At 47.5% G+C, this 18,897-nt stretch overlaps 1 protein-coding gene across 6 annotated transcripts; it reads right to left on the minus strand.

The window, feature by feature from the left end:
- Positions 1-3,336: 3,336 nt before the first annotated feature.
- Positions 3,337-18,897, minus strand: TMLHE (trimethyllysine hydroxylase, epsilon). Of its 6 annotated transcripts, XM_015860663.2 has the most exons (9): positions 17,639-17,939; positions 15,310-15,377; positions 14,687-14,859; positions 12,119-12,295; positions 11,084-11,363; positions 9,937-10,056; positions 7,552-7,788; positions 7,079-7,217; positions 3,337-6,166 (listed from the first exon to the last, which is right to left on the minus strand). In XM_015860663.2, the coding sequence occupies exons 1-9, from the start codon at positions 17,765-17,767 to the stop codon at positions 6,035-6,037; spliced, it is 1,455 nt and encodes a 484-aa protein (XP_015716149.1). In that variant the 5' UTR covers positions 17,768-17,939; the 3' UTR covers positions 3,337-6,034. The 6 variants fall into 6 exon arrangements, with proteins under 6 accessions (XP_015716149.1, XP_032300259.1, XP_015716150.1 ...); XM_032444368.1 differs by lacking the exons at positions 15,310-15,377; positions 17,639-17,939 and adding an exon at positions 18,850-18,897; XM_015860664.2 differs by lacking the exon at positions 15,310-15,377 and having other exon boundaries at positions 17,628-17,937.

Below are 18,897 nucleotides of genomic sequence, written 5' to 3' on the forward strand. Positions count from 1 at the left end.
TAATCTGCGCCTGGCTTTGAGCTTTGCTCTTCCCAAAGATCAATATGCTTGGCTACAGCCACCGCTTGTCTTGAGCCGCAGGTCCCGCAGCGAGCAGGGATGGGCCATTCACCCCCCTTCTCCGGGAAGAACCTCGAAACGCGGCCCCGATACGGGAAATGGGTGTAAGATCGAGCAGAGCATTCCCTGGGAGCTCCCCTAAAATCCACGGAGCAGTCCAGCACCAAGCATATGATGATCTTTTTTGAGCTTTTTCCAAACTTCCACTCAATTGCGCAAGTTGGGAGGAAGGAGCTGTTCCGAGTCTGTATGAGACGGCAGGAAGCACGGACTGCCCCACGGTTGCTACTGACTTTGCGAATCCCTGCGGGAAATTTTTCGAATGTGACAGCGAGCGAGGTTTGTGGCCCTGTAAGACAGGAGGTCAGGCAGGCTCAAGCCAAGCCGTGCGTCAGGCCCAATGATCACGCCTCAGGTGCTGCCGCAGCGCGACGCCCACTCTCCACAGCGGCCCCTTGACCCAGCAGGCCACTGCACCTAACGCCGGGCCTTCGGCCTTCACAGCCTCCTGCTCCGAGCTCCGGCCGCGGCCGGCACGTCCAGCGGCCCCAGCCCAGGACTCACCCCAGGCAGCAGCAGCAAGACGAGGTGGGAGCCGAGGCCCCAGCAGCGCCGCCCGCGGCACATCTCCTGCGGCTGCCGGGCTGTGCTGGACCGAGAGGAAGTCAGCGGCTCTGGCTCAGCCCCCCTGCACCGTTTGGGTTCGCTACGGGTGGGTGGTACCGTGAGTACCAAGAACGAGGCTCCATGCTTTAAAGAGAACATAATGTACTGATAAACAGAAAATGGGAGTTGATGATGATCTTTAGTTTTAGGAACTATAAATAACATCAGTTTCCATGCACAGATGGAAGAATCTCTCAGTAGCAAGAGAAAATCTTCCACCCTGCAGACAAAGACAGGATGTCGATAACTACAAGGAAATGACCCAAAAGTCTTCTCCGGAATTGTTGGTCTGAGATGCAAGTGTAGAACTACCAGCTCTGTTTCAAAGCCATTGGTATGCAAGTGAAAGGTTGGTCGGGAGTCCTGGTATGCAAGTGAAAGAGAAAGGTTGGTCTGTAGTCTTGACCTTTGGTTTGACCGTGTGGCTTTGGTGATCAGGACCGTAGGAGATGATCACCATCCTGTCTCCATCTTCACTGCATGGATTTCTTCCATAATTCAGCCTGCGTAACAGATGAGGAAGACACATGGATATGGCAGGCGTCCTTGCCAAGGCAAGGGGGTTGGAAATTCTCTTGGACAATGGCAGCAATTTGCTGTGTCCAAGAGCTGGATAGGCAGCATTGGGTGATGATTCTCACTTAGTTGGGTCACTCATCTGGGAAGGAAATATGGAATGGAAAGTTGTGATGGGGGTCTTCAAAGCCACAGCACTCACAGTTCGAAGAACAACTCTTCAGTTACAACCAGAAACTTGACAGCCCTCCATACCTTAATGTAATCCAGCCCTTTGCTCCCAGATTTTCAATATTCATCACAGGTTTTGGGATTTCCTTCTGCAATTCAGCTTGCATGTGATCTCCACGGGGTTGGGGTATACTCAGGGTAACGGGTCTTGCCCCATCTTCACTGCTGCAGTGCTTGCTGTCAGGAAATATTTAGTTTCTGAGCAGAAATGAAGAAACAGATGTTGTTCCTGTTCACTGTGCTGTACCCAAGAGGTGTTTCGCACTTGGTGAATGTGGTGACAGCACAAACTCTGAGAGCCGAGCTTGACCAATGTTAAGGTCAAGCAAAGATTGCATCTCCCTCTTGAGCAAAGCGATGTTTTATCAGTCCATACAAGGGCTTCACCTGCCCCAGCAGCTTGGAGGGCAGCAGGAAACTTTGCCATTGCAGCAGCCCATGTGCTCAAACACCTCACCACCACAGGCAGCAGCTACTTCCTGTGATGAGATCTGGTGGGATAAGATGCGAAGCCCTCTGTGAGCGGCATCACATCTGTAATCAGGGTGATACTGACCGCAGCCCGCTGAGAGCCCATGCTAACCACAGCACACTCCTGCTTCAGCTTCCTCCCTCGTTAGGCTTGAGGTCAAGAATTGAAGGTCTGGCTGCAGTGATGCGTGAGCACTGAGGACAGAGCAGAAAACCTGTCATCCTCTCCCCCCTTCTGCATTTCTCTGTCTCATCAGTAAATCTATGTACAAGCATTTGCTGCTAAACCATCACAATATGAAATTCAGACCAAGCCCTGATCAATAGAGCCACCTCTCACAGGGTTTCGGGGTTCCCCAAGAGCTCAGGGAAGACCTTACCTGTAATAAGGAGGGGGTTGGCCCCTTCTTCTGGGTAACAGCGATAGGATGAGATGTGACGGCCTCAAGTCACACCAGTGGAGTTTCAGGTTGGATATTAGGAAGAATTTCTTGTCAGAAGGAATAGCGAGGCTGCCAAAGGAGGTCACAGAGTCACTGTGCTTGGAGGTGCTCAAGAAACGTAGAGATGTGGCACTGAGTGCCACAGGTTAGTGAACATGGTGGGGATGGAGTGAGAGGTGAAGGGAAACACTGAGGATAGTTGGTTATTGCAACGTTCACTATGTAGCCTGTGCATTATCTTTTACATGTTACAAAGAGCAGTCCATGTATCCTGCATGTCTCGGGGACAATGACAAAGTATTTCCCCTGAAGACTCTTCAGAATTGAATGACTCCAAAGGGATAAGACCCCCAAAATGGACACAGGGGGGCACTGCAGGGTAACAAGAGGCATTAGAAGGGACCAGAAGGCAAGCAGAGATAAACGAAGGTGCATTAACAATGTGGGAATCTTCTGATATACAAATTTAAAGAGAGCTGACCCCTGGGAAACCAAACTGAGTCCTGGGACACACATGGGCAGGAACTGAGGGCCTCAGGGTAGATGCTGCCTTCCATCAGCCAACTAAACAGCTCTATTCCCCCCCCCGCAGCCTATGCTTAGTTCAGATTCCTTCCTCCTCCCCACACCTTCAATACCAACCCATTTTCTTTATGCTCATTCAGATCCCCCTTGTGTGCCCTCACATCTCTGCACCCTTCACCATCACCTTTAGTACATCATGTCCTGCTGCTCCTTAAAAATCCTCGTTGTCCTGCAGATGTTTGACCAGCAGCCCCTGGGCTTTTCAAGAGAAGTGGATGTAGCACAGCAGAAGGGACAGAATCAGCAGCAGCCTTAGAGCCACAGGTGGATATGACTTGACACTTGAGTTTTGAACTCATTTTCCATGCTGTTCCATGCATCTTCTGCCACCGTGTGGCCAAAGAATGAAAAGCCAAAGGTGATGTATCGATACACCCTTCTCAGATTTATTCCATCTTATCAAGTTCACGATTGCTAGGCATAGATGTCTTGTATTAAATGAATTATAAAGTTGGTCAGGTTAACATCATCACTTCATTTTTTACTTTTGGGAAACGCTTTAGAAACACATACAGTAGAGCCCTTGTGTAGTGGGAGGAAGAAGCGGTTCATCATTTATTGGCTGAAAGAACTGGTAAAGCTCGATTACAAAACTTGATCGGATACCATTACAGCAAACCACCTGTTCCATAACAACACAACAGATGTCCAGATCAGACAGACAGCAGCTGCCAAGAAGCCCTGTTTCTACAAATAAAGCCTCGAGGATCACAAGATGCTTAGAAACAACTCAGCTCACTTGGGAAGTGAGGAAGAGATGAAGCACGTGATTAAACAAAGCTCTGTCTCCCTAGTTTCTTATGAAATGGCTAAATGGAATGGAAACAACACCTATGAGGGAATGTGTTTCTGCTACATTCATGGTGAAGAATTTCCCCCTCAAAACACATTATAGTCACCTCAAGGAGTGTGCTGGCTTGGAAATGGCTCAAATAGGAGTATGGTGGCTGAAGGCCACAGCTCTTGGCAGCTCCACACTGCTCAGTGAGAGGCAGAGCTACGATCACCACGTTCCTCATTATAAAGGCACCTGTATCACTACAATTATCAGTATATTTTGAGTCAGTTCTCCCTTGTGCTGGCCATAGCCCTGCACTCTCCAGCTCAGAGTAGCAGCAGATTTTTGGCTTGCAGCTGATAAAAATGGGAAGCTCATTTCAGCAGCTACAGGATGAGTCCCACGTTAACCCAAGTGCTTTTATTCTGACTGCAGGGGGAACAAAGAGACAAAAGGAGCTCAGAAATCTCTGATGCATCCTGAAATACTGATCATGCTCCTTTGTCCCCCTCCCAGGGTCAATTAACACAGAGATGGTTTTGTCATGACCTCTCCCCAACGTGCTCCAGGTCATAGCTTCACTCAGAAGCACAAAGTGGAACAACCCTGGAGCATGTGAGATGGGTTATGTGAGGAGCACATGTAACTGCAGGGGTTTGCCACTTTCGTGTGGTTAAGGAAGATCTGCAAAGCTTCACACTTAAGCTATGCTGGTGTAGCGGGCATCTATGGAGAACCATTAGACCAAATATTTGGTAAAGAAATAATAGAAGTAATATATGCCTCAGGGTGCTTGAGGAACCTACTCGCTTAGCCTAGAGGAAACCTTAAGAACCTGCCTATGTCTCAGGTTGTTCACAAGCCCTGGGAGACACACCTGACAAAAGCCAGCCTGCTTCAAGCTTGCTGCCATTGCTCATACTTCACTTCTTTATGTATCCTCTGATACGCACAGCTTCCCACTCTGAAACCCTTTCAAATCCTGATGGAGTAATGGCTCACTGCAAATGACAGCATAAGTTAGCTCAGTCCACAGGAGCAGCAGCTCTTAAGAGTGCTTCCTAACATTAAGATGTATACATTCAATATTTAGATTAAACAAAGGCAGCAGGTTTGGCATCTGCACCCCATTTATACCTTAGGCATAACAGCAACTTTCTTGTACAGGAAAGCCAGAAGTGAATAGGACCATGTTTCAGGGTCCAGTCAAAGCAGAGCAAATAACTCTCAAACATATGGAAGAATTAAAAATAAAACCTAAAAAGAGATTTCCACCGTAGTTGTTCAGTGTGTCACTCTACAAATTTACCTTCTTGCTACCAGGAGTTGAAATTTTATCCATGTTCATTACCTTCATATGCAGGAAAATCCGGTGGAATAAAAGTCGGCTTCATCCAGCAGTCAGAATAAAGATGACCCAATAAAAATTCCTTTTTCAATAAAGCCAGAAGAGTAGGCAGAGTAGGAAATGGGTCAAACACTGTAGCTGATAAGCCTTCATCCTCGAGTGAAGTATGGTGTAACAGGCAGACAGATCACTAGTTCAACATTACATTACTGAAGGAAATGTGAGGAGAAGCACGCTCAACCAAAGCCATCTCTCCAATCTGCAGATCTATCTCACTACTTTCCCCTTTCTGTCTACCCTAAACCTTTAGAGATACTTTAACTATATGAGCTTGGCTTTCCAGGCCAACTCTCAGGTAGCATCACTTGTACCAGAGCCTGTCAGACAGGGGTACACAGCTTAAGAGGAAAGAAGTCACAGGTACATGCCAACAGCCCTCAGTTTAAGTAGTAGCACTTTCATCAAGCAGTGATTTCCTTTTTCTCTAGAAGGCATCTGGCCTGAGATGAAACAAGGTCCCAGATATCCCAGATATATCCACTCTGCTCTGTTATGTAAAACAAACACGGTAGCTGATTAAAAAAAAAAAAAAAAAAAGGCCAAACAACAGGGAGAAACTGATTACAGATCCTGAAGGCACTTGATTGGAGGAACACTTCTCATAGTGTGATCAGCCCCAGTTCACTGGAGCTGAGACAAAGTGGCTGGCTGAAAAGACCAGGCTGAGTGCACAGACAGCAAGAGCTGACCAAGGTGGCAGAATACAGTCCCATAAAGCTCCCATAACCTTTGGCTTCCACCTGCTCCCTTCTCCCACACAGGCAGAGAGAACTGCTGAGAGAGGGCAGAGGTGTCTGAGGTATGTGCAACATGGTTGTGGTGAAGCACCAGCACGGCGTGGAGCTCTGTCTGCCTCTCCACAGCAGATGGCCCAGGCTAAGCTTGCAGTCCCAGTAGGCGCGCGGTGTTGAGCACATCATCTCTTGTCAGGTAGCAGCCACACAGCTGGCGGTACCCTGTGAATGCTTCCCGTCCATGCAGGACACGCCAGTTATCTATGAACAGTGCCTGCATGGGAAGAAGAAAAGCCAACAGAACAGGGGTGAGCACCACACCGAGCCAGGACCCTCTGATGTGACAGGTCCTGGAGATCCCTATCTGGAAGGGATCCACCAACAACAGCAAGTGGCCATTGTCAGCTTCTACAGCCATTTTCCCAGACATCATTGATAACAGAGGGGTGCTAGGGCTTTTGATATGAATACTTCTGCTTTACTTTTATTTCTGGGGCCCTGGGCCCACACTGAATCTAAACACTGCAGTAATAAAAACTTTTTCAAGCAGGCACAGCTGGTAGATGAAGCCGTACCCTGTAACACCCCTAAGTCCACAACTGCAGCTCTAGTCTTTCTAAAACCGCATACAGCATCAGCCTTTCCAAGTAAGGGCAGAGCTTTTATTCCCTTAACACCACGATGTCCTAAGGCATTTCTGGGACACTGAGGACATTCTCAGGTCTCTTGTGATTCACCAGCAGTGCTAGTATTCAAATATAACCTCAAAACAGAAGTAAATTTGGCCTCCCACATGTGCTCTTCATGCTTCCATTAAAAGATTTTCTGCTTCTGAAAGAAGTCAGAGGCTGAGCACCAATTGCTCCCAGCCTTCCTGTCTCTGAAGGTCCTCAATTCAATGACTGCAAAGATCTTTCTCCTCTCCCCTACTCAGGATTAGCTTTCCTGAGGCTGTGTTTGAATTAATTACTTCTGCCTTGTCTGGAAGCTAATATCCTTTCACAACAGTAAGAATATATATATAGTAGCAGCCAGTTCTAGAATACAAAGCACATGAAAACAGCTGTAAAGAGCTGCAGTACAAGGAGTGAAGCATTAACTTAAGGCAGAAGGCCTGCATGTCCATAGGATCACCCTACTCCCCTACCTGTACCAAACACATGAGCCTCCAACTCCAAAGTCCTACCTTGCCTGGCTTCAGTTTGACCCACAGTTCATTTTCTGGTCTCCTGAGCTCAGTGGTGAGTGTGCGATGAGCAGTGTACCAGCGATTCACAACATCGTAAGGCACAGTGTTGATGACTGCACGGTCATAGTTATTGTATCTAGAAGTAAAGAGGAGAAAAGATCACTTATGCGGCCCCACGAGCACAGTGCAGCCACATGTTTCTAGAGGGAAGCCCAGGAGCCATAAGATTAGTCAGTATTAAAGGAGGCAACAGTGATGAATACAGAGGTTATGTGGTCAGCTTCAAAAGAGCAGAAGTGCGTCTTACACTTGCTTGAAAACATCACTGCGAAGCCCAAAAAGGAAATGCATGGTGTATTTGTGGTCATCCCCCCCCTCCCCAAAACATGCTTTCCTTTGAAGCTGTCTTCTGGAAAATCACTACAGTCTGCCCAACCCCATCTCCTCCCCATCATCATTTCTCACGTTACCTGATCAGGTAAAGCTCATTGTTCCAGGGATAGACGTTAAGGACTGGCCCGACTCCGATCATGTGGTTGTGACAGTCTCCCACATTCTCGATGTACTCATGCTTCAGTGGCACCTTACTTAGCAGCTCAAACTGATCGGGGGCTTGCCGGAGAACCTGCTCCGCCGCATAGAAGCCATCCACCAGCAGTGTACGCCCACCTGTCCCCTCGTGCTTGAGGCAGTGAAACACTTGGATGCTGCATGGGTGAGAGCACAAGGGGAAAGACCTCAGCTACCTGCCATGTCAATAAGATGCAGTCCCTGTGGACTCAGACAAATGCAGATAGGTGCAGCACCTCTCTGTACTGGCACTACAAGACTCTCATAACACTTTATTTCATTAAGACCTGACAGGGAATGGAGACAGCCCAGAAAGAAGCAGCTCTACTTGCTGTATCTTCAGCTTTCATATATTTTGCTTTCAAAGAAGAGGGCTGCTGTCTACACAGTTTCTTAAGCCAAAAGACATGAGGTTGGGAAACTTCAAGTGGTGTAGGATCAGGCATGTGCCACCCAAGGTTCATTCAGGCAGTAGGATGTAGAGGTTCAAAAACAAAACTGACTTCACTAGAATAACTCAGAACAAGAGGGCAGTTAAAGACATGCTGGTGGCACTATGCTCTTATATGAGTGCACATGCATCTTGGTCTCCCACAGCTAGTCAAGACAAGCCATGTGACAATATGTCAGAAACCCCTTGGGAAAGCCTGGAGCAGGGTCCTAGAATGAGAAGCTTCCATATGAGGATATCCCCTCCCTAGCAGGAAGCTGTCTAATTCAGCTGAACAGCTTTTGCTCTTATGCTTTTCTGAAATTCTGAAGTTCCTTCCCCTTCATCCAGGTCAGACCTGGTATTATTAGGGACAGCTAGGAGCTTCCTTGAGTCACATACTGTCAGTTATCATGGTACATCAACCTGACTTATCAGAAAGTCAAATGTGACCTTTCAGGGCAGCCTTTATCTCCTGATCTTCCTTTGAGGCCTCTTAACACCACCCCACAGCAAGTGATTTGGCAGATGCTCCCAGCTACAGCCTCACCAGTACCTTTCACCTGGACTTTAATTGTCCCTTACATCCACAGAAGGATCAGAATCACTACAGCAAGTCAGTCCACAAGTGCAGAAACACAGGTTGCCCAACCCCTCGTGGCTCTGTGTTTTCAAGGCAGCAGCCTCCTCCTGCAGCTCAGGGCACTAAGTTCTTCACTGCCTGGCAAGTCAGATAATACTGCACACCCTCCTGCATCTTGGGGATTTTCTCTCCTCTACCATTTGTAGTAATTTAACTTGAGACTTGTTAGATTGGGTTGATTTTACCCAACGCAGTGGGGAAAGCAGACATTCAAATAAACATGTCTTTCTTGAAAAACACCTCGCTTCCTTTAGAAACAGGTCAAAGACAGTTTAAAGTATTTAAGCTATTTCAGAATAAGCCTCCAACAGTCTGAGAAAGGGTTTCTGGCAGAGATATGTGCTCAGGAAAGCCAGAAATTCATGTTTTACCTGCACTGCTACAGTTTGTAAGCATTAATAGTCAGCCCACTAGCCCAGCCATGGCTTGATACATTTCATTTTGCTGCAGACTAGAATATACCTATCCAAAAGAAAGGTACAGAAACAGCTAATGAACTCTGCAGTTCTCACAACAAGCAGTTCAATTGAAGTGCAATTGTAGGCTGAAGCTCTGATTACTAATTTATATAGGAACAGCTTCACCAGGAAGAGCTAAAACCTACTCTAAAGTAAGAAACTTGGACAAGACGACTTCTGGCCTCTGTAGCCCTACTTCCAGACAAAGTCACAATTAAGCCTTTTGAAGGGCTAGATAAGCTCTTCCTACGGGATGCACTACTGCCAAAATACAAATCCCAACCAGTCTGAAGCAGAGCATCTGCAAAGGGCAGACATGAGGACAGCACACACCTCTGGTGCCGTTCATGCAGCTGGGGAGGGCAGAAGCAGATAGTGTAGGCTGTGCCAAGACAGGCAGCTCCCTTCTTCCCCAGAGGCTACCACTAAGAGAGCTCTGCCAGTGAAACACAGTGCTGATGTGGATAAGGAGGCTTGCTCCAGGATTTAATTGAAGCAAACTTCTGTAGCAACTTTGTACAACTACAAAGACTACCAAAACCTCCTTCATTGCCTGCAGTCTGGAAGACTTGGAAGTTTCAAGCATCTACAGACTACCTCACTTCAAAGGAATCAAGCAGGATCCAGGATTACTGTTTAATTAGCACCACTGCATCACATCAACAGTACTGGAAACAATCAAGTCTAAACTGCATCACCATGAATCACTTCTGCTTTCTCTGCTGAGTGTCTGTGAACCAGCAACAACACGTACCCGCAGGGCTCCTGGAAGTAGGTTGTGTCAGTGTGCCGATCCAGAGCCAGTTTTGTGTAGGCAGTGTCACCCCGGGAGAAATCAGAGGTGAAGTACCACATTCTGCCATAGATGGTCTCCCTGCAAAAGAGGTGGGCAGTTATCACCGAGTGCTGCAGGGATCAGTGTCATTTGTTGTAAACCAGATCCTCTCTTGCACTTTGAGGTCACTCTATCCATCTCACATAGAGAGCAAGCCTTACTTCCTCCTCCACAAATACAGATCTTCCTTTTACTCCAATGTCCCAGCCAAGTCAGGGAAAGACTGAGCAACATTAGAAATTAATAGAGCGCAGCTAGCCTTTGTTTATACCCACAGTGGGCACAATTCCCTTTCTTGTTCTTAAGATCTGGAGTTTTCACTGACCTCTCCCTGCAATGTGCATAGCAGAGTTTAGAGAAGGCAAGGACCCAGGAGAGCCAAACGATACTCAAGGGATACAGGGTGAGGGTAAGGATCTGGAGGAAAACATGGGATGGATATTCATCAGAGCCCTTAATTTCTATTTGGAGTAGCTATTCATCAACAGAAATAGGAATCCCTCCTCTCCTAATGGCCAAGGCAAGTTAAGTTGTTTCTGCAGCTTGGATAAAACTTGAAACTCAAACCCAGCCTTGCCATGTTGTTGGTGTGTTTTAAACAAACACAGAAGAAATGTTTTCCAGTATTTTTCTTTAGCAAGAGCTAATAATTGTTTTTGATCTCCCTTGGCTCCCAGGGCCAGGGTTGCCCTCTTAACCTTTCAAGTCACAACAGGAAATCTCTCTCCTTGCAAAGCTCAAGTCTTCCCAGACAGGCTACTTCCTTCAGTTACTCCTCTCTGTGCACAGTCCCACTATCACAAAAGTCACTGTATTGTCCTAAGGCAGCTCTAACCTAGTAACCCCCTAGTCTGGCTTCCCCCCAAAAAGGAGCCAGATCCCACTGTGCAATACTCCATCTCTGTGTATGTGGTCAGAGACTGCAGAAGACCCAGATTCTCTGTGTGCAGAACATGCAGCACTGCACAATACAGGGGTATTGCCTTTCCATATAAAGAAGAAATAACAGCCTATCATTCACAGTTCCACAAAGCTACCCACAGCTTCCTGCGGAACTACTAGTTACCTGATTAAACTGATCCTTTCTGCTAAGATTTGTGTGTCCTCTTTGGTGGGAGTGACATTCTCAACAAAAGCAATCCCATACAGAAGGAAGTTTTGCAGGAACTCCTTCAGCCCCTCATCCGTCTCCAGGAAACTCCGGCAGTCAACAGAGGGGACCTGGGCTTGGCGGTAGATTTCTGCATTCCAGAGGATCCGTGGGTGCATGACCTGCTGCTTCTGCCCCTCGTAGCTGTTCTTCACCAGCCACTGCAGCCCGTACCGTGTAACATGTCCATCCGGCCCTGTGACACATGAGGAGGGTCAGTCATTTCAATGAACAGCCTGAAATCACAGCCAGCACAACTATCAACCTAGGCCAGTCCTCATCCTTTTAACTTTGCCTAACAACATAATATTTTGGCTAATATCAAGAGGAAAAGTAGTATCCACTTCAGGCCATAAGTACTAGAATTGTTGTCAGCAACTCCAAATTCAGAGCCAAGTGTTTCTACTTCAGTAATTTCGCTCTCTAGTGACAGGACTCCATGGAAGAGTAAAGCACTGAAGACCAGAGCATAAGTGAAGGTATCATAGATGAAAGCAAATTGCAGCAGAAGGAAGAAAGCAGCCGGGAACCACAGGAGAAAGGACACAAGATAGGAATTCCGATAAGGAACATGAGTTCAAATAAAACAGAGTAAAGAAAAAGTCAATCAGTTCTTGATATGTTCACTATCTGCACTGCTGCCACATTCCTGCAAACCAATAAACTACACAGATGCTGGGGATGCACACATCTGTAACCAAGAGGAGAGAGAGAATGAAAGGAGGGAAAAAACAGACATAAATAAGACTGAGTCGTGTTTACAAAAACAGCCCTACTCAGAACAGCAATGTTTAAAATCTGCTTACAGCTAAGCCTCCTTCCAAAACAGCTCCTGATTTACAGATAAGGTTTTCTAAGAGGGGACACCCTTAAAAGTGGGATCTACCAGCCAGCCTCACTCCAACCAGGGCTGCTCCTTGACAAACAGAGCACAGGAGAGTTGGTACTCACACGTGAGGAAAAGCGTGGTCTCATCTACTCGGACAGCCTTGGGCTTGATGCCTAGGTCCACACTAGCTGTGTCCAAGCTGCGCTGGTTCGTCTTGGCATTGTAGCAGGAAGCTGAGCGGCAGTGGTCCCGCAGCCAGACGAAGTCAAAGCGCATCAAGGTGTCTGCATACCTGAGCTCTGCCAAGAGTAACAGGCACAGAAGATGCATTGGTGCGAGCAGTGAGGAAAATAAAACAACAAAAAGAGCCTACAGGTTACATTTTGCCATGGTCTCCTGTCTTACTACATCCACAATCAGTCTCATCCTGCAACAGGAAGTGGTATGGTTAACGAACATGTCTACCTTTTCTCTTCAATGAGTAGTAAATTCAGAGCTACCCAGCAGCTGCTGTATATAACAAGGTCCCCTGTACCCATCTAGCTGCAGACCCCATTGCACAAACACAGGTAAGAACCAGCCAAACATTCTAAACTTAAAACACATTACAAACAACATCACAACCTCTAACTCCCACTTAGCATTGAAGTCCTCACCTCCTTGCTCCCTCCAGAGAAAGCTTAGGAATACCCAAATTCCATCAGAGGGAAATATCTTGTCTATATTTCCATCTTGGGAAATATCATCAGAGGGGAATAATCTTGTGGCCTTCTATGATGGAGTGACGGCGTTGGTGGATGAAGGGAAGGCGACCGATGTCATTTACCTGGACCTGAGCAAGGCCTTTGACATGGTCCCCCATCACATCCTCATCTCCAGAGTTGGAGGAGGTGGATTTGGATGGGTGGTAAAACTAGATGGATAAGCAATCTGTTGAAAGCCGTAACAGAGGGTGGTGGTCAATGGCTCTATGTCCAGGTGGAGCCGTGAACGAGCGGTGTCCCTAAGAGTCTTCTTGGACCGCGTGCTCTTTAACATCTTTATTAATGAGACAGCGAGAGGGAATGGAGGCACCCTCAGCAAGTTTGCTGATGACACCAAGCTGAAGTGGGCAGTCGCATACCGGTGAGGCAACGATCCATTTAGGAGGGACCTTGACAGGCTGGGAGAATCTGGGCTGGTGAAACCCTAATAGGTTCAATCACGGCAAAGTGCAAGGGTTTTTGCACTGGGCCGGAAGAAACCCCAGGCACCTAGTACAGCTGAGGAAGTTGTCCTTGAGAGCAGCTCGGCTTGAAAAAAACCTAGGGCTCCTGATTAGATGAGAAATAAATGACGAGCAGTGGCGCTCTGCAGCCCGGAAAGCAAATGGGATCCTGGGCTCCATCAGGAGAGCTGGTCAGCAGGGATAGGGAGGTGATCGTCCCTCTTCTCTCCTGCTCTTGTGAGGCCCCATCTGGAGTACTGTGTCCAGGTGTGGAGCCCCTCAGTACAAAAAATATCATGGAGATTTTGGAAAGGGTCCAGAGGAGGGCCACAAAGTATGACAGGGGCTGGAGCACCCCCCTATGCAGGACAGGCTGAGGGAGTTGGGTTTGTCAGCCTGAGATGAGAAGGTCGGGGTGACCTCATTGCAGCCTTTTCATACCTATGTGAACTTACTCCAGAAGGAAGTAAAATATCTTACGAAAGGGCTGATAATAGCAGGACTAGGGGAAATGGTTTTATGTTGAAGGAGGGAAGATTTAGTGGATGTTAGGGGAAAGTTTCTTTATTAGAAGAGTGGTCAGTCCTGGAAACAAGGCTGCCCAGTAGGTTCGTGGATGCCCCATCCTGGAGGTGTTCAAGGCCAGTTGGACGGGGCCCTGCGCAACCTGATCTAGTAAAAGGTGTATGTTTGGTGGGCGACTGCTAGGCCAGGGGGTTGGAACTACATGATCCTTGAGGTCCCTTCCAACCCGGGTAATTCTGTGATTCTGTGAAATAGAGCTGGCACAGGCAGCAGGGAGTCCTTTTTGATCAGCTTTGAAACCTAAGTATCCACACAGTAAAACAATATTCTTTTCCAGAGGACCACTATGTTGGATAAAATATTAAGCAACTCCCTTTTGAGACAGGGTTACAAGTGACTCTAGAGTAGCAACACCTTCTAACCAGCCTCAGACAACAGCACAAGGTAGAGGTATGCATTCCTTGCTTTTCCTTCAGCATTCTCAAAGGGAGGAATGACTTGCATCAAAAAGGCTTGCTCATGCCATGCAGACACACAGACAGGTTGCCTACAAGCCTGCTCTAATCTACTCTGTTTCAGAGATCAGTGTTTTAAGGAAAACCTGCAAGTGAGGACAAGGCAGAGAGCTGGGACATGCACCAAACCAGCCATCCCACCTGCAAGACATAATGAACAACTGGCAGACAGGGCAATGTTCAGACACAAGGACAGCTCAGGAATCCCTTTTTGAGTTAGCACTGCCTCGCTTATTATACAGCACTTGCTGCCAGGAGACAAACCTGCTCCACCCTGCCTTTGGGAATTCCCAAAGGGAACATAAAACAGCAATTGCAGCACACATCCCTCTAAAAAACAAGGGTTGTTTCAGAAGAGAATCACTGCTGGGGAAACAAACTTGGGAAAATTTTGCTCCTCTTCCCCCAGAGACCCAAAAGCAGGTTCAAAATCACACACCTACCTAAATGATCACCGTGTAATTGCCAGGCACAGCTGATGGATTCTGGGGCCGTGTGATGCCAGCGAGCCACAGCAGTGGTGAAGGTCCTCCTGCCACGGGACAGTCCCAGCAAGTGATGTCTGGTATGTTGGCAAGGCACACTGAGCAGGCACGCCAGCCTCCGGCACCACATCCTGAAAGCCAGAAGAAGAAGGAGAATTAAGTGAGTCAGCTGTACTGTTGTTCTGGGTAGAAACATGTAGAGCACACAGCCTTCCCCATGAAATTGGGCACCGTACCCTTCTCAGATCAGCTGCAGTGAATGCTTCTGTAGACACCACTGCTACTGAAGACAGTAAGCAAACACTCCTATAAACCCCTAAAAACTGAGAGTAATGGAAGCAGCAGGGAAGTCAGCATTAGGGCAGGTGATGAATTTTTGAAACACAAGCTAATCCAATCACAGAACATTAGTTGGAAACAGGAGGAGAAACAAGGTCATCTCGTTTATTTTGTGATCAACAGAGACTCCAGCAGAAAATTATCCTGAGGACAAGCAGATAAGATCCTGGGATTTGTCAGGCAAAGCACTTCCAGAAGAGACAGCTGGGTGTTCAAAGACCTTTAAAAAAGGCTGGTAAAACCTTATCTGCAGCAAGTCTCGTCCTCTCTCTGGTCTTCCCCAAGCCGAATTCCTCCTTGCTGGATGGAGCTGTAATCATTGGGGAAGCGGAGAAAAGTGACCTTGGTTAGGAAAGCAAGTAATGGAGGAATCAACTAATTAGGTCAGTTCTAGAAAAAGTATGCAAAACAATGAGGAGGAAGAACTTCTACTGCCAAAGGACACAGCAAGCATGGAAGAGTAACCAGCCATAGTTAAACTTTGACCAGAGATGAGAAGGTGAATTCCAGAGGTTGGTTCATAACAACACTTGAGGACACTGAAGGTTTAAGACATAAACCCAAAGCCACACTAAGCACCCTGTCATGTGTTCATCAAGTTCTGGAGGTCAGGCCTAAACCCAGCAGAATTTTAACAATGCTTTGATCTGAAGGACACAGAAACGCAGTAACGCTGAACGAGACACAGGCACAGAAAGAATTCCTTATCCTGCTTTACTGATTTGCCTTCATTTTCTTATCTGAAGAGTACAGACGTTGGTGCCTCAGCCGCCTAACCTGCTTCTCCACTTCATAGGTGACTTAGAGCAGCGATAGTAGAAGTTAATAAGAACAGTAAAATCAGCACAGAGAAGGATATTCCCAGAAAATTTGCTGAGTATGAAAAAAGCAAAGTGCCAATCCCAGGGACAAATAAAGAGTAGAAGCTGTTTTATAAAGATGATAATGTGGTTTGAGATTAAGAAGCAAGTCATTGAGTTGTATAAGGTGCTTGGCCTCAGCCTGTGTACCACTTACTGACAGCTTCAGAGCTGCAGAAAGACTGATTTCTGTGGCTGCTAATATGCAAAATGCCCTCCTCAGCAGGCTGCATGGAATCTGGCTGTCTTGCAAATCAGCTGGATTCAGGTTAGAAGCCCCGTTTAGCTCTGCATAACATGCAGAGGAGTGCTGGCTGCTCCTTGCTTTCTGACTGACACCTGCAGACAGATCTCTGCTACCTGATCTCATGCCCTGCAAAGCTCCTGGGTCTCCTTCCAATGTTGACTGAGCTGCAGCATCCTGAGTCTCCAGCATCTTCACTGCAAAGCGTGCACCAGAAAGTCAGATTCTGCAGAAATAATCTGGTGTTTAGTTGTGCCAACGCTAAGTTTGGGGAGAATGCTTTACAAACCCCCACCACTTTGTAAACTAAAACTGATAGACAATAACTAAGAGAAGGAAATCTGCAAGAGGACCTACAGAGAGCCAGGAGTTACCAGTAATGGTTGTTGGGTTTATAAAGTTTAAAGAAACGAGTTAACTCCCCAAACCAAGTGGAAGCACTCACATTAATGTAAGACCATGCTTTATGCTAGAAAGATGACTCACTCCACTTTGGCTTTTGGAGCTCAAGAACATCCACTAACTGAGAGAGGATAATAACAATAAAGAAGCTCGTTTGCACACGCCTGATATCTCCTCGCACAGGACACAAAACTGATAGGAAAAGCTCATCCATAAATCCATTTAGAAAGCGGCCACTGCCTGGGGCAGCTCCAGCTGTAGTTATCTCTTTCTGCACATGTTCTTTTTTATCTCTGCCTTCTTCCAGTATCAAAACTCATCAGAGAATAAACACAGGTAATGGTAATTGACCCAGATACTTAATCTAATCACTGTGACCTCTTGCTTCTCTGCTTTTTGCTCTGGAAGCAGACACCACAAACAGCAGAGAGAACCCATCAATTCAACCTTTCTAAAAGGCATTAAAACTGAGAGGAGACAAGCGTACAGACACAAAACAACGGTATAATGAGGGAGAATTTATATTTTGCCTTTGAGCTTGTTTAACAAAAGCCAAAAACGCTCTCCTGGCTGGAATGAGTTACGTGAACAGCTAATACCTCCCCATTGCACTTCTTTACACCCTTACATTGCTTACATCACTACCTTACCTGGGTACCTGTATAATGCAGCAGCTGCAACGTTCCAAGCCCAGATTTCCCTTGACACTCACAAACAACAAGCAGGAGGAAGGAGAACACACTAAACACAAATGCAAGCGGACTTAGAGATAGGAGAGAGCTTCAGTTTCCAACCCTGTCTCTCTATGGCAGAGGGACGAGACCCTGTGCAGATATTACACACAAAAACATCATTTAACTCTGATTATCAACCCATATTCTCCCAGCAAATCGCTTGCAGGAGGCCTGCAGGCCTGCCTTTCATTCCCACCCCCTTTAGAACACGCACCCAAACCCCACACGACCCCCACAGCAAAGAGCACCGCATAAAGGGTGCGGAGAGCACCGCAGGACCTCACAGGGGTGTAGGGCGGTACCCGAATCCCTTCATGTACCTCAGCGTTACCTGGGGGAGCGGCGGAGGCTGCGGGCTGTGCCTGTGGGGCTGCGGGCCGTACCCAGCTCTGGCCCCGCTGCGAGCCGAACAGAGACGATAAAGAGGCGGGAGGCCGAGGTGTAGAGCGCCGCACACCATAGAGTGTTAAGAAAAGCAATAAGCCTCCGGAGAGCGGTGTGATAGAGAGGCTTCCGCTATAGAGAGAGCCTGAAGTGCGGAGAGCGCCCCCTGTGGGGGAGGAGAGAAGCGCAGAGCGGCCCGCCGAGTGACCGTAGAGAAGAGCGGTGCTCTGCGCATGCGCGGTGCTCCGAGTTGGGCTGTGCTGCTGGTCGGGGTCGGGGTGGGAGGTGTTGGTGGGGGGGGGGTCCAACCTTAATGGGGTAACACCTGCATATATTGATGGTGAGGAGCAATGGGTCGTATATAGGGCGCTTAGGGATGAGTGAGGCAGCCGGCAGAGCCAGTCTGGCCGCTGGAGGGCCGCCTCGTCCCGCTAATAGCAGCACCCCCCAGTATCCAGCCCTCCTCCTGCTCACACGCTCCTCCCAGGGTCATAAATGGCTCTTAAAAAAAGCAACAACCCACACAATGCTCTTCCCTTAACCAGATACCACATCCGGCCCTCAGGGTACGGAATGAGCCCATAGGATGGGAAAGACCCTTCAATCCTGGCCACCAGCTTCAACTAACTGCGAGGTCAGGAGCACATCACTGCTATGCACCCTACACGTATCCTCCATGTATAGGATGTAGATGTATCCTCCAGTCCTTTCCAAAGCCCTGTGTGTGATGTTGCTATTCCTTCCCTGCTTGGGGGCATTTCTTGGAGGTCACGTTGCTGGTGTTGATGTCAAACGATGTTTTCCTTGACATACAGGTTTAATCTTTAGGCAAGGTTTTGTACTGAGGGATATTTCCGCAGGTTGGGACAAGGAATTAAGGTTTTATAGGAAATACAGCAGTTTCCACGCAAGCTGTAAGAACAAAGAAAATCTGAGTAAATTGGGGTTGTTCCTGGAAGTGGCTATTGGAACAAAACGTGGGTGTAGGCACTGCGTCATTCTGATGCGCAGCCACCTATGAATGTCCAGCCCAGCTGAACCCATTACCACCTATAGTGCCATAATGCTATGGGAAGTGCAGCAAAGACAGAGTAAAACTAAAGCCCCAAGCAAAGGCAGCAGCTATAAACACAGAAACAAAGGAAAGAATCTGCTTACCTTTGGAAGGCCATAGGTATAAAGTAATCTTCAGCAAAATGCTGTTGC

This window comes from Coturnix japonica, chromosome 4 (genome assembly GCF_001577835.2).
Source record: "Coturnix japonica isolate 7356 chromosome 4, Coturnix japonica 2.1, whole genome shotgun sequence".
NCBI lineage: Eukaryota > Metazoa > Chordata > Aves > Galliformes > Phasianidae > Coturnix > Coturnix japonica.

Coding starts and splice junctions, on each gene's coding strand:
- TMLHE (XM_015860663.2), bottom strand. CDS start 17,767: ATGGTGTGCGGCGCTCTACACCTCGGCCTCCCGCCTCTTTATCGTCTC. Junction 10,057..11,083: donor GAAAGGATCAGTTTAATCAG/GTAACTAGTAGT, acceptor CCTCTTTTGCAG/GGAGACCATCTATGGCAGAA. Junction 7,218..7,551: donor AATGAGCTTTACCTGATCAG/GTAACGTGAGAA, acceptor CTTTACTTCTAG/ATACAATAACTATGACCGTG.